At 38.8% G+C, this 15,781-nt stretch overlaps 1 protein-coding gene across 1 annotated transcript in view; it reads left to right on the top strand.

The window, feature by feature from the left end:
* The window catches only part of LOC126374406 (RING finger and CHY zinc finger domain-containing protein 1), a 16,678-nt gene extending 897 nt beyond the window's left edge, over window positions 1–15,781 (top strand). Inside the window, exons 2-7 of the mRNA XM_050021045.1 lie at window positions 622–783; window positions 2,910–3,068; window positions 5,573–5,755; window positions 7,011–7,106; window positions 8,522–8,607; window positions 10,089–15,781. Coding sequence (XP_049877002.1) covers window positions 622–783; window positions 2,910–3,068; window positions 5,573–5,755; window positions 7,011–7,106; window positions 8,522–8,607; window positions 10,089–10,254 — 852 coding nt within the window. The 3' untranslated portion in view covers window positions 10,255–15,781. The remainder of the gene's footprint in view (window positions 1–621; window positions 784–2,909; window positions 3,069–5,572; window positions 5,756–7,010; window positions 7,107–8,521; window positions 8,608–10,088) is intronic.

Raw genomic sequence — 15,781 nt, 5'->3', positions numbered from 1 at the left:
ATTCTGTTTAAATAATATTATATATATTATATATATATATATATAACATAAAAAAAACATAAACTGCCTATATACGTCCCACTGCTGGGCACAGGCCTCCCCTCAATCAACCGGAGGGGATCTACCCAACAATTTGATCTAATATACTACCTTATATATATAGATAATTCTGTATTTGGAGGGCACATTAACCCAATTGTCCCAGCTATTAGCTGTAAAATATGTCCACCAACCCACAGTGGAACAGTGAAGTGGAGTACCTATGCTCCATACCCCCTCCGGTTCATTGAGGGAAGGCCTGTGCACAGCACCTTTTTATGCTATTGGATTAGGTCAACTAAATATCTGCATCAAGTTTACATAAAATACTCAATTTATTTATCTATAATAGCTGATCATATTAAATATATAATAATCAATAAAGATAAAATATACAATAAAAAAGTATATATGAATAATTGGGCGCCATCCCACTTGCGTCAGACAGAGTACTGCAAGGCAAGAGGGAAACCACTGCCCTATTTTTCCCTAAAAAAGTAGCATGGAGGAAAATGCTACACCAACAAGAGCAGGGCTCTTAAATTGATGATGATGATATGAATAATTAAATCTTTTTCTTAGACTCCATGCTGTAACAAGTTCTACATGTGCCGCTACTGCCATGATGAGAATGAACAACACTATTTCAACCGAAAGACAGTGACCGAACTCATCTGCACAGAATGTGACACTCGGCAAAAAGTTCAGGCTGTATGTGAAAGTTGCGGTGTTACATTTGGAAAGGTAAGCACTTGCACTGTTATTAGTCTTTATTCAGTTGTTTTAGATATTAAATTACTTTATACCTACTATCAGAAACCATATAAAATTTAATATAATAATAAGCCTGACCAGTGATTTCTGTGTAGAAATATGAAGGCCCCAATATACATCCCTGTGGTAAACATGCTTTTGTTTTATTTTATTCTATCATATTTAATCTTAATAAACAAATGATTAGCTTTGACATTATATTCTGTGTCATTAAAAGTAATTTAAATTGAAAATTGCTCCAGTAATTATATTTAATTCTGGAAAAGATCAATAATGACCCATGTCAAATGCCTTTCTGAAGTCCACCAATTTTTTTTTATACATAATATTCCACAATTCTTGTAAACACATGATTCATTGGTATGTTTTTATGACATGACTGGGAAGAAAAACTACTGAACATGTTTTATGTTTTTTCTATTTGCTCCCAGCCCGGCACAAAAGCATAGAATAAAGAATAATAATATTTATTGAATGGTAACTCTCCGCCCCGCACCAATTCGTATGACGTATTCCACACAGAGCACCATAGCTTAGATCACCAATTCTTCGATCACCAAAACTACTCCACATAGAGCTCCAATGGACAAGTAGATACTAGTGTTGTAGGTAGGAGTGTATTTGATTAAATGAAAGATATCGATCGATAAAATCACTAGAACGTTTACGTCATAGTCTAGGCGACATTTAGAAAAAAATTGGACATCAACTTGACTGATTTGTGCTAGTATTATAATGATGCTTATGATTAATTAATAAACTCTAGTGATTTTATTGATATATTTCATTTAATCAAATACACACCAAGTCCCCAACACTAGTAGCTACTGATCCGTTGGTGCTCTACGTGGAATAGGTTTGATGATCTGAACTGTAGTGCTCTGCATGGAATACGTCCTTCCCATCTAGCGCCAACCTCACCCCCTTCGCGTCTTACTTTAGTCTGAAATTGCCCTAAGTCGCCAAGGAGCAAGGAAAGCGCGCCGACTATCCCCCTCGCTAGCATGAGGGTTAGATGACGCCTGTTTCCTTATGGAGTAGACAGAGACTCCGGAATTCCACATACTACGATCCTGACACACCACTTTCGCTTCTTCCATGCTCCTCGGTCTTCGTGAATACTCTCTGGTTTGAAGTACTTTTGACCAGACCTTGAAAACACACTTGAAAATTTAGTAAATTGAGTAGTTTCCTAGGTCAAAGATAAACTATGAAATTCTGATTACTAAATAAAGACAGATTTTAAACTGTCGAAAAACATTTTCTTTTTTTATTTATGATGTTGACATTTTATCACGTTTTACTATGACGTCACAGTGTGTGTCATGGAATAATTTGATAATTGGGTAATTTTCTAGATCAAAGATAAATTATGAAATTCTAATTACTAAATAAAGACAGATTTAAAACTGTCGGAAAACATTTTCTTTTTTCTATTTAACTTACCTATTTATGAATTTTAATCAAGAAAAACGTAAAATAAGTCCGACATTTTATCATGTTTTACTATGACGTCACAGCGTCACATGGAAAAACGTGATAATTTCGTGTTTAGACGTTTAGTAAAAAGTAACTGATTTCGAAATTCTAAAATGGAAGCTAGCCTATTATTATAATTAAAACACTAATTAAAAAAATCGATCAATTAATATTTTTATTCTAATTAATTATTTTTTAAATTAAATTATTATTATCATCTAGTATTATAATTAACATTAACAGCCTCCGTGGTCTAATGGTTAGAGCGTTAGGCTCACGATCTGGAGGTCCGGGTTCGATTTCCGATGGAGACATTGTCGAAATCACTTTGTGAGACTATCCTTTGTTTGGTAAGGACTTTTCAGGGTTGAATCACCTGATTGTCCGAAAAAGTAAGATGATTCCGTGCTTCGGAGGGCACGTTAAGCCGTTGGTCCCGGCTATTAGCCGTAAAACACCTTCACCAACCTTCATTGGAGCAGCGTGGTGGAGTATGCTCCATACCCCCTCCGGTTGATTGAGGGGAGGCATGTGCCCAGCAGTGGGCCGTATATAGGCTGCGTAGTGGGACGTATATGTTATGTTATTATAATGAATAAATTCTCCTCTACCAACAGTACACATGCCTGATTTGCAATTTATTCGACGATGAAGACAAGAGGCAGTACCACTGCGACGGATGCGGCATATGCCGCGTCGGCGGCCGCGACCGGTTCTTCCACTGTGAGCGCTGCAATATGTGCCTTCCGGTGCAGCTGCAGAGGGTCGGACATCGGGTGAGTAGATGAACAGGGGGGTTACGAAAGCGACGTCGAAGTTCATAAGTTTGGCGGGGATGATTTGTAAATCTACCGTTTAAGTTTTTCATTTAAATAAATTTAAAAAAAAAAAGTAAAAGGAAACCACAGATATATATTCATGTTATACATTGTTTTAAGTTTACGCGGTTATTGACGCGGTTGCGGTCATTCCGATATCAAATACATAAACAAGCTGCAAAGAAAGATTGTAGTCAGATATGTCTGCTGTAGAAAATTATGGATCTACCTACTCCACTCCAATCACATCAGTCATCCCGTGATCATGGCACTTGCAACAGTGTCGAAATATCTGGAGTCTCATATCCCTACTTTAAACGCGGTAAGAACCCGTTATTATGTGTTTTATATTCATGTTAATTTCAACTTGATACCTACACGCGTTTTCATAATAAACGTGGCGTGGTGAACAACCGTGGTAGCCCAGTTGGTAGAACGCTTGACTCTCACTGTGAGGTCGCAGGAACGAACCCCAGCACGGGCCTAAACCCATGATTTTCAAATACAGACCTGTCAAATCTTCAAGTTAGGTAAGCGGACACTGTGAAAACGGGATAATGCTAGGGAGATGACTATTGTTATATCTAACTAGCTCTTCCCCGTGACTTCCCTCGCGTTAAATTCGGGGTAACACGGTTTCCCTTTCCTAATTTATAAATTTTTAGCTTCCTACCTTCTTCTTCTTCTTCCAGTGCCTGTCCATTACTGGACGTTTGCCGTCAGCTTTGAGAACTCTTCTCTGTCAGAAGCAAGACGAAACAGCTGTTCTACGGTTGTAACGCCGGTCCATAATTCCTATCTTGAAAAATGCGAAAAGTACCATATACAGTCTCACCCGCCGTTTGAATGCGGGCAGATTTCCAAAAAAAATAATTATGCACGATTTTTTTAGTAGTCACAAATAGTCCGTATATGAATTTTTAGCTTTGTACTTTTAAAATTGCGGAATGCTCCATACAAACTTCCACCCCTCATATTAGAGAAGTGGGAGGTTGGAAAGAGACAAAAAGTAGTCTATGTCACTCTGCATCCCTTCTACTATTTCCATTTAAAAAATCACGTCAATTCGTAGCTCCGTTTTGCCGTGACAGACGGACAAACAAACAGACACACACCTTCCCATTTATAATATATATATAAGTATGCATTTAGAAAGTGGTGCTAATTCCTGCAGACACCATCTAATATTATTTTAAGTTATACCTGTCATTTTCTCATCCGTTGAAAAAGAAAGGGACGGGTAATCGACAGGCATAAAGTTTATGGAATACACGTCAATTTTAAGCAGAAATCTAAAACAACCGTCTAAAAATTTTACATCGGTCAATAACCCGACAGAATTAAGTAGACAGCACGTCAAACGGATTTCATACCGGGGAGACGCCTATTTTATTCGCTTGTTATTGTTGTTGACAATCATCCGTCCCTTTCCTTTTCGGCGGATAAGAAAATGACGGGTATATATAACTTAAAATAAAATTAGGAGGTGTCTGCAGGAATCGGGGCCAGTATCTCATAATACATGTTGTACCACTGCTACATAAATATTATAATCGTTGTAAATAAGATCGTCTGCCAAAATTATTTTAATCTCTTCATATTTTATGATGTTCCAGTTTCCACCTGCTCTAAATTAGTTGGGATGGATGTTTCCGTAATTTATTAGAGGTATGATAGACAGGCTCAAGATTCGAACCCGTGACATTACGATGTGTATCAAGCGTTCTCCGAACAGAACTTAAGTGGCAACTCTGTTAACCTATTACTTTTACTTTGCAAGAAACTGACTGAAGTTTTGAACCTCATGTTTATAATGGTGCTGATTTTTATTTTAAAGTATACCTGTCATTTTTCTATCCGCGGAAAAGGAATGGGACGAATCAACAGACAAAAAAATATGTAACACGTCAATTTTAGGCAGAAATTAAAAAAAAGCCCTCCCAAAATTTAGCATTGGCCAAGAACCCGACAGTATTAAGATGACAGCACACGTCAAGCGGGTTGCATATCAGCGAGATGCCTATTTTAGTCATAGTAATTTATTGATAATAATAATTACACGTCACAGATATTACAAAATTCAATTATATTAAATATTATTACGAAATTCAATTACATTAAAATATATTATCAATTACAGGTCGTCAAAACTATAGAACGCCTGCTCAATAACCCATTTTTTAAGTTTAAATATAGTAAAATTCTTTGCTTGTGTGATATGGGCAGGCAGTCTATTGTACACTCCCGGGCCCATGACATGCACAGTCTTCGCGCTCCTCCGGAGCTTATGAGGCTCGCCGGGGTTATTCATTCATTCACTCGTTCAGAAAAATGAACAGTTGTCAATCATCCGTCCCTTTCCTTTTCGGCGGATAACAAAACGACAGGTATAGGTAAAATAATATTCTATAAAATTAGAATATGCCTGCAGGAATTGGGACTATTGTGTTATTTTATTCCAGTGCGTTGAGAACGTGTCAAGATCCAACTGCCCAGTGTGCTTAGAGGACATCCACACGTCCCGCATCCCGTGCCACATCCCTGACTGCGGGCACTTGCTGCACCGACCCTGCTTCGAGCAGCTGCTCCACTCAGGACACTACGCCTGCCCCACCTGCCAGACCAGCATGATAGACATGTCCAATGTAAGTGTCAAAATAAACAATACTTTGAACGTCGACTCTTCTTATCGTCTGGGTTATGAGGTGGAATACCAACCTCATCAGCCCTGGTGTCAGGGTTATTATTGAGCCGCCACAGGCCCCAGACATGGCTCATGTAACGACTACTTACTTACATCAGTATCACTAGGTTACTTTTGGACAATCAGGTGATCAGCCTGTAATGTCCTAACCAAACTAGGGATCACAAAATGATTTTTGTGATATGTCCCCACCGGGATTCGAACCCGGGACCTCCGGATCGTGAGCCCAGCGCTCAACCACTGGACCACGGAGACCATTATTGGCAGCCCGCGTTTGACCACAATCTCACCTGATGGTAAGTAACGATGTTGTCTGGGGTGGATCACGCTAACCTATCAAATGGCTATTCACTCTAGCCTTGAAGACTCCCAGATTGTATAGAAGACTAACCGGGGTGTCTTCTATCGTGTGGGTTGTGAGGTGGATTACCAACCCCATCAACCCTGGTGTCAGGGTTACTACTGAGCCGCCAAAGGCCTCTGACATGGCTCATGTAAAGATCACTTTAAAAATAAAATTGTTGTTCAAAATTCTAGATTAAGTAAATTAAATTCATCTTTTTTGGGGTTATGTATACGTTTTTACAATAAAATACCAGATAATATTTTAAATTTGTCAGAGAATAAATTTAAAGCTCACGTGAAGCTTACTTTATGTAAAAAAGCTTATTATAAGATTAATGATTACCTAAATGATAAACATGTCTGGTATTAAATGTGTTCCTCTAGTTATTAAATAACTTGTAATGTACCCTCATTGATTTAAAAGATGTGTTGCTGTTGCAGTTTCTTGTCATTTCTTCTCCTCAGCCATAACACCTTGCGAAATGACGTAAATTCAAAATGTTACATTGACCTTCAACAAGTTTATCCATGATAATTACGTTGAATAAATGATTCTGATTCTGATTCTGATTCACTAACTTACATCAGTAAGTAGTAACCGGGACCAACGGCTTAATGTGCCTTCTGAAGCACGGATCATCTTTCTTTCGGACAGTCAAGTGATGCCTGTAATGTTCTATAACCGGATCGTGAGCCCAACGCTCAAACCACTGGACCAGGGAGGTCGTTATCCGGGGTGCAGTAATACAAGATAAGATGATAAGACGACCGGCCGCCTTCAAGTCGAAGGAAGCGTCCTTGAAAACACAATCCCTCCCAAATATACGTCAGAATATTGTCTTTGCTTGCAGCTATGGAGTTACCTGGATTCAGAAGTGGCTGCGACCCCAATGCCGCCCGAATACGCAGACTACAAAGCAACTATTCTATGCAAAGATTGTCATAAGGTAAAAATATGTTTATGTAGGGTTAGCAGCGTAGCGTAGGTGTCGGCCGCCCGGGGCGGAAGACAATTTTGCCACCCTTTTATTTAGATATTTCAATTTAATGTATACTATACATTACATACATTAATTCGCGTTTTTTAAAATATGCAAAATCAAATGTATACTTTTCAATCTTTCTGAGAGATTTTTTTAATATTTTTTTCCGTAAGAACCTTGTACAGATTATTAGTAAACTACAAAAAAAAAATCAGCCAAATCGGTCAAGCCGTTTTTATGTTATGTCGTGACAACGGAAAACGGGTTCCATTTTTTATATTATAGATTGTGAAATTTTGCCGCCCCTAAAAAGTGCCGCCCGGGGCGGGCCGCCCCTGCCGCCCCACTACGCTACGCCGCTGTGTAAAGTTAAAATATGTATACTGCATTCGACTTTATGAATCTGAATTCGTGTTTGAATCATAGATAAATAATTCAATATCACGTGATTCCCAGAATTTGTGCCCGGTTAATGGCAATAGGCAAGCCCCCTATTACATGGGACTTAAACGTGGCTGACGAGTTTTGGACGTTATACTCTCTGCCTACCTTAAACAGGCGGCATGCTACTTTGCCCACTGAATAGAAGAAGGCGGTTGGAAGAGCCAAGTGAGCTCGAAAAGCGCGCCTTACAAGTATGAGCAAACAGTTCATACTTCAATTTTGCACTCCACTCGTCCGCAAACTTTACTACACGCGTAGCTCCGCGACAGTATATTAAAAGGTCGTCTTGTGCATTATGACCTTCAGAGCAAAAAAAAACAAATATCGACTATCATGCAAGGAGACCTTTGAAAAACTTTTTTTTGACCTCTGGATGGCCTTTGCCCAACAGTGGGATCTTGTAGGCTAGATTAGATTAGATGCAAGGAGATCCCTCCTTATCACAGGAAAGCTAAAAACCTTAGTTATTTATCAAAATCATGGTATGAGAAAACCAGGTATGCTCAATCCTATAACAAGCCGCCATTACTAGCCCTTTGATGACGTAAGTGTTACCACTGTGTTACCATTAAATTGGTATCTCCAACATTCTAAAGTCGTAAATTTTATTATTGAAAATGAAATGAATTACTGACTACTGTATTTAATTATTATTTATTTATTATAAGTTCGAAATTTCCTTGCAAAGTAAATGTAAAAACATTGGTCGTGGGTTATTTATTTTTTACAAAATGGCGACGCAGGGTGGGATGACGTCAGCTGGGATAACCTTGAAATGTTAGTTGTCACTTTTGAGCATACCTGGTTTTCTTATACCATGATCAAAATATATTTTTGTATGCAGTATCCTACGAAAAGTAGTGATAATATTACAGTCTTCCGGTATGCCGATCTTCTTCACATTCTCCTAAGTACGTGTTTTTCTCGTGTTCTAGCTATCAACTGTGAAGTTTCACGTGGTCGGATTGAAATGCCAACACTGCGGAGCGTACAACACTTGCCAGACCAACGGTTTTCACAAGTTAGTATACTTTAGCATTGACAGTGGCCCCGATTCCTGCAGACGCCATCTAATTTTATTTTAAGTTACATCTGTCTTTTTCTTATCTGCCGAAAAGGAAAGGGACGGGTAATCGACAGGCATAAAATTTATGGAACACACGTCAATTTTAAGCACAAATCTAAAACAACCGTCTAAAAATTTTGCATCGGCCAATAACCCGACACAATTATGTTGACAGCACACGTCAAACGGTTTGCATACCAGCGAGATAACTTTTGATTCGCCCGGGTTATTCATTCATTTACTCATTCTTCCTAAAATTAAGATCTGTCAATCATCCATCCAGAAAATGACAGGTATAACTTAAAGTAAAATTAGGAGGTGTATAGGAATCGGGGCCAATATTCCTTCAAATCGATTGCATGTTACTTAGTCTGCAAAGCTAAGTATCACAGTTTAAAAAGTATAATAACTTTTTAAGTACACAAGATATACTTTCGAAATAAGGAGGACTCTAAAAGAGTTTCATGTTGTATACAAAAACTTCTTCAATTTTTTTTTACTTTTAATCTAAATTTTATAATGTAGACGAAATTGAAATTTGAAAAGTGTAGTACCCCGCAGTACTTCGAATTGTTTCTGCCTGTTACGTATAGGGTCACGAGTAATAATATGTATAAACTTTAATACCATATCACATTAACTTTTTTGACAAATTAAACCGTAAGTCTCATTAAATGTCAAATATGCGACAGGGTTCTAAAGTGGGTACATGATATTGCTCATGACTGTACGTACGTTCGTGGATCCACAATGCGACCAGCCTGAATGTGTATTTAATGTATAAGCCTGAATGTATATGTATTTAATAAAAAAATCCGTGATAGCCCTGTTCGGAAACGCGTGACTTACATCGCAGTGTCCCTGGTTCGAATCCCGGCTCGGGCTCTAAAAGTCGAATTCAGGACTTTTGAGTTTGAATTCATGTTTGGATCATATATAATTGATATCGCATGGTTTCCAGGATTTGTGCCCTGTTATAATTATTTATCACAATTTTGTGTGGTATGATAAGTGATAATCATTATTATATGGCGGCGAGGGTGTGCTGCCGCCAAAGGATGTTTTCGGGGTACCGAACTGAGCATAGTACCCCGCTAGCCACATGTTGGTACAGTGACTAGGGATCGACGATCCAACGGTGTTATGTTGGAAGTTGTATGTATGCGTCTTGCTGTGTAATCTTCGATATCGCGTTTCACGACTGCTAGAAGACTGCATTATTGAATGTGGCGCCATCTGTTGCATGTGGGCGGAACTAGCTGGCCAACTAGTTGGGTCCGCCACAATTACAACATAACATCCCGATTGTGGTAGTCAGAGGTACATCCATCACAAGATGAACAAGTACCCACACCTCACCGAGCCTTCTATTAGACCCCACCAAGTCTTCTGTTGTTGAGTTTGCAATCTTTACAAATCTAGTAAATAATTTCCAGAGACAATGGCAACACCTCAGAGAACGCAGACTCATCTACGTCAACATCAACATCAACGAGTAGAAGCGGCTCCTCGTCAGCCGCCTTCACCGAGCCCAGGGCGGAGCCCCCGGCCCAGGACGAGCTCCCGAGGGCCAACCCCCTCGACGAGCCCCCGCAGGCCTGACGACCACTTGGTGATAGTGATAGTGATGTGATGTGACTCGGTGATATTGTGAGGTATGTCGCGACATAGCATGCAACGCGACATATACCGCGGGTTTTAAATCATACACGTATTCAAATTCAAAAATGTCTCTATTCAGTAGGTAACAGAGTTACACTTTGAATCGTCATTTTTTACATAACGAACGTCTCATCCGCCTAAAACTACTGCAGCTTCTCACAACCTGTATAGCCGGGGAAAAGAAGCTGCAAGAAAAACCTCGGCACGGGGCCCTAGACGTTCTTTTAAAAATAACGAAATATAACTAAACATCGGATTATATGCATCATCAAAATGCTAAAAGCACTGAAAATGGCGAAATATGCACAAAATGTGCATAATCAATAAACTTTCAACCACTGCGAGCCACTACAGCAGATCGAGGGTCTTATTTGTTGAATCGCCTTAAACTCATGTTCGACAATGTATACCCATTTCACGTAGCACATCAGAACTTGTCATTTGCAAGATGAGACAGGTATATTTTCGCACGCGAGTTGAAGCGGAGCGTGGTGGACATATCGACGGCATAATATAATGGCCCCGATTCCGGCAGACACTTCCTAATTTTACTTTAAGTTATACTTGTCAATTTCTTCTCCGCCGAAAAGGAAAGGGACGGATGATTGACAGCTCTTAATTTTAGGAAGAATGAGTAAATTAATATAACCCGGGCGAATCAAAAAGGTATCGATGGTATGCAAACCGACGTGACGTGTGCGTATAGAACTGACATAAGCCGTTATGGAGTACAAGAGCGCGCGCGGCCTCGCTCGCACCTACGAGATTTTTGTATCGAGTGTCCGCGCTGTGGTTATTACGGAATAAAATGAAACTTAAGCAATATTTAATGTGTTCAATAGGTAAATATTTAACATTTTTGTTGACTCACTGATGGGGCTAGTTCTTGGAGTGCAGGGATACCAGAATAAAATGCTTCAAGATTACTGAATTTAACTTTTTTATTACGTCAGCTATTAAGTATTACAAAAATTGTTTGTAGCGCGCGGACGTAATGTACATCGTACGCAATGGTCAATCGGCGAGTGAGGGGAGATGGCGGCGGCGCGGGGGCATCGCGGGGCGCGGGGTGGTTCTCATTGTGTGCGTAAACACTCACTCCCGTAATGCTTAATTGAGGGTTATGTTCTTGACCGCTATGGATATATGTACGTCTGTTCTCTCCTAACTTCTAAACCACTTATCAGAATTTAACAAATGAGGTGTCACTAGAAGCAACTTGATTTTCTGGTTGTTATAGGCAATGTTACGTCACTCTACATTCAATGTGGCGCCATTTAGAGGACAAAAATTGATGAAGAAATTTTTTTTTCCCAATGTATTTTCCGATGGAAAATTCCACTTGTTTGATAACAAGTGGAATTTTCAGAATCATCCCTCTAAACATTTGGTTACGATGTCACTAACATTCTGTTTATTTTCGCATGCGTGATGAAGGAGGGTGATTCCAAAATAAGGCCCCTGATCGGGTTCATTGGAAACCCACCCCCAATTCTCTGGTTATACACCCAACCTTATTTGCACATGTAAGCAATAAGAAAGGTGTTAGATTTACACTTTTACTTGTGCAAATTAGAATTTGTGCGTTTGAGATTGTGCATTATTAGCATGTTCAAAGTCGTATCATCGTTTTTTTTTTGTAAATCTAAACTTTAACTATTGTATTGTCTGAAATCTCGGCCTTTGACTTTCGAACTGTCTTATCCACACTAATATTATAAATGCGAAAGTAACTTTGTCTGTAACCTTTTCACGCTTAAACGGCTCAATCGATTTAGATGAAATTTGGTATAGAGATATTTTGATACCTAGGGAAGAACATAGGGTAGTTTTTATTCCGGTAATCACGGGTCCTAAAGGGATGACGAGCTCGGTGGCGCGGCGATAAACGCGCTTGGTCTGCGATTGTTGAAGTTAAGCAACTTTCGCAAAGGCCGGTCATAGGATGGGTGACCACAAAAAAAAAGTTTTCATCTCGAGCTCCTCCGTGCTTCCGTGCTTCGGAAGGCACGTTAAGCCGTTGGTCCCGGCTGCATTAGCAGTCGTTAATAACCATCAATCCGCACTGGGCCCGCATGATGGTTTAAGGCCCGATCTCCCTATCCGTCCATAGGGAAGGCCCGTGCCCCAGCAGTGGGGACGTTAATGGGCTGATGATGATGAAAAGGACGCGTGATAACCGTAAACCACGCGGACAAAGTCGCGGTCCGAATGCTACTTGCTCATAAAATTAATACTAAGAGGCTCCACGCAAAGGTCATTTTATAACAACAACAAATTCAAGTCACTGTGGTCCAGGGGGATTAAAATGGCCACATCTTTTTTTTTTTGACGTGACTTATTGTAGATTTGCCGCAGACGGCATTAACTACTTGGCCGGACAAATGGGGAGCGCTGAAGGCTCTCACCCGGTACAACGTTTAAGACAACAGGCCTGAGGGTGCCCAGTTGGGCGCGAACCTCGGCTCAGGGCGTCGTCTGAGAGGAAAAATATTTGAAAGAATTAATCGACCCCAGTGGGTTGATAGCGATAAGCGCTGATTGAGGGAATGGCCACATCGAAGCAATTCACCTAAAAAGAAATATTGCAATTTACATTTGCACATATAAAAGTAAGTGCGGAATTCAAACAAATGTCAAATAGCAATATTGCTTTCTTAGGTGAATTGCTTCGATGTGGCCATTTTAACCCCCCTGTTCTTCTGCCCTCAAACGGGGAGCGCCGGTTCGAACCCCAGTACCGGACTTGCACCAATGGGTTATTAATTTATCTTAAATGCAGTTTTCACTAACACAGTTGGTTTAACCGTTATAGACGGCGATATAACTCACCACCTATCACGTCGGTCTAACAGAAAGCTCGTTGACGTGTGGGTACTTAGTTCATCTTGCGATGGATGTAGCTCTGACTACCCTAATTGGGATACAGTCGCGAGCTTACGTTATGTAAGTATTATAAAATGACCAGCCAATATCATAATTCCACTACGTAACAAATCCATCCATATAAAAATGTATTTAAATTAAAATATTGGTAAGCTTTTCAAATTATTATCTTATCATTGGCTAAGTGAAGGTTTTTTTCTTGATATACAAGGTGTTAGTGCATGTTTTTAACCATGAGTCTGAGTTGATAAATAGTGGAATCTCCGTCGCAAAAGTATGGAACTGAAAATAATTTCATAAATCCGATAGGAAATTCCACTTGATATCAATTCAGAATCATGGTCTGAATCATCCCCCTCAGTATTTGTCATAGAGAGAGGGATGATTCTGACCATGAGTCTGAGTTGATGGAATTTTCCACCGCAAAGGCATAGAATTGAAAATAATTTTAAAAAACTTGAAAATTTTGCGATGGAAAATTTCACTTAATATTAACTCAGAATCATGGGCTGAATCATCCCCCTCAGTATTCGTCACGATGTCACTAACGCCCTGTATTACAATTGTAAAGGTCATTTTTGTGTGTATAAATAAATAAAAAAAAATCTAATTAGACTGCATATAATAAGGTTTGAAATGTATCAAATGATTTAATTATATAAATCTTGTTTACATTGTAAAGCATGTGTCAAATTGTCTTTGTCGCATGTGTCAAATTGTGTTTGTCACATGTGTCAAATTGTCGGGTCTGCACGGCAACCGCGCTGCGAATTATGTCGGTTTTCGACCAATAGACACAACCAATGCTATCAATGTGGATAGAGGTCGTACTGCTATTGGTCAAAGGCCTCGATATAATTCGCGCCGCGCGCGGTAGAGTTCTCGTGGCACGAGGGCAGGGCATTTTAATGACAAACTTACTTTTAATAATGGTGCAGCAAATAGATTTTAGCACAAACATAGCTTTGTATACACAGATGGGAAAAGCAAAGTAAAATGGCCCTGATTGACAGACACCTGCTAATTTTATTTTAAGTTATACCTGTCATATTTCTTATCTGTCTAATAGGAAAGGGCCGGATAATTGACAGCTGTTCATTTTAAAATAAATTAAAGAATGAACGGTAACACGCTGGTATGCAACCTGTTTTTTACGTGTGCTGTCAACTTAATTTTGTCGGGTTAAAATTGACGTGTATTCCGTAAATTTTATGCATGGCATTTTATGCATTACCCGTCCTTTTCCTTTTCGGCAGATAAGAAAAAGAGAGACATAACTTAAAATAAAAATAGATGGTGTTTGCAGGAGTCAGAACCATAGTACGTTAAAGAAATCTTTTTGAATGAGCGATTATACCTAAGATATAATATACATGTAGCAATTTAATGAAGCAGTTCTTATGAATATTATAATCATAATCATTTTAATCAAAGTAATTTTAATAAAGTTACCATGTATTCCATGTTATCAGCGAATACTTAGCTCTTAACTAAAGTTATACCCTCTGTTGATTGAATATATAACATATTAATTATGTGTTCATTAAATAAACATTACCTATAACAAATAGTAAATTATCCGGATAATCCTGAGGGCTTTATACAATAAACATCAGATGTCGTGGCCAGATCTTAGAATTGATCATTTCACGATGTGCTCGATCATTTCATGAAATGGTCATATTTCATGAAATAGAATAATTCGTTGGCCACATCATGATGTAGTTTGGCCAGATCAATGAACACAAAACGATATGAGCACCTATGCATGATTACTTCATGATATGGCCAAACGTTGGCAATCATAACGTAAAATTAGTAACATTATCCACCGGTTGTGGCCCTGGTGACGATTACATTTGAAACTTGATTGATAAGTACTTTAATAGATGAATCGTTGTAATTATACAATTTTCCATATCGATTTGGTAAATAATTTTGAACCTAAGAAATTAACCGACTATTCGCAATTTCCCCGCATTAACGATATGACCAAACGTCGATTGAAATATCATTAAACGTTGATATGGTCAACTTAGGTTGGCTATTTCATGAAATATGACCATTTCATGAAATGGTCGAACACGTCATGAAATGATCAATTCTTAGATCTGGCCACGACATATACAGGATGTTAGTGACATCGTAACGAAAACTTTGAGGGATGATTGAGACCATGATTCTGAGATGATATCAAGTGGAATTTTCCATCGCAAAAGTATGGAACAGAAAATAACTTAAAAAAAAAAAAACATTTTTTTTTATGAATTTTCCGACTGAAAATTCCACTTGATATCAACTCAGAATCATGGTCTGAATCATCCCCTTCAGTATTCGTTACGGTGTCACTAACACCCATACCTACTTGTATGGCTACAGTATGTACTTGTGCGGGGTGTAAGTGACATCGTAACGAATACTGAAGGGGATCATTCAGCTGATTATTTTGAGTTAATATCAAGTGGAATTTTTAATCGCAAAAGTATAGAATTGAAAATAATTAAAAAAAAAAACTAAAAAAAAACATGAATTTTGCGACGGAAAATTCCACTTGATATTAACTCAGAATCATGGTCTGAAT

The sequence above is a fragment of the Pectinophora gossypiella genome, chromosome 17 (assembly GCF_024362695.1).
Source record: "Pectinophora gossypiella chromosome 17, ilPecGoss1.1, whole genome shotgun sequence".
Classification (NCBI taxonomy): domain Eukaryota; kingdom Metazoa; phylum Arthropoda; class Insecta; order Lepidoptera; family Gelechiidae; genus Pectinophora; species Pectinophora gossypiella.
The sequence above is the reverse complement of the archived record's forward strand: the minus strand, read 5'-3'. Positions and strand labels throughout refer to the sequence as shown.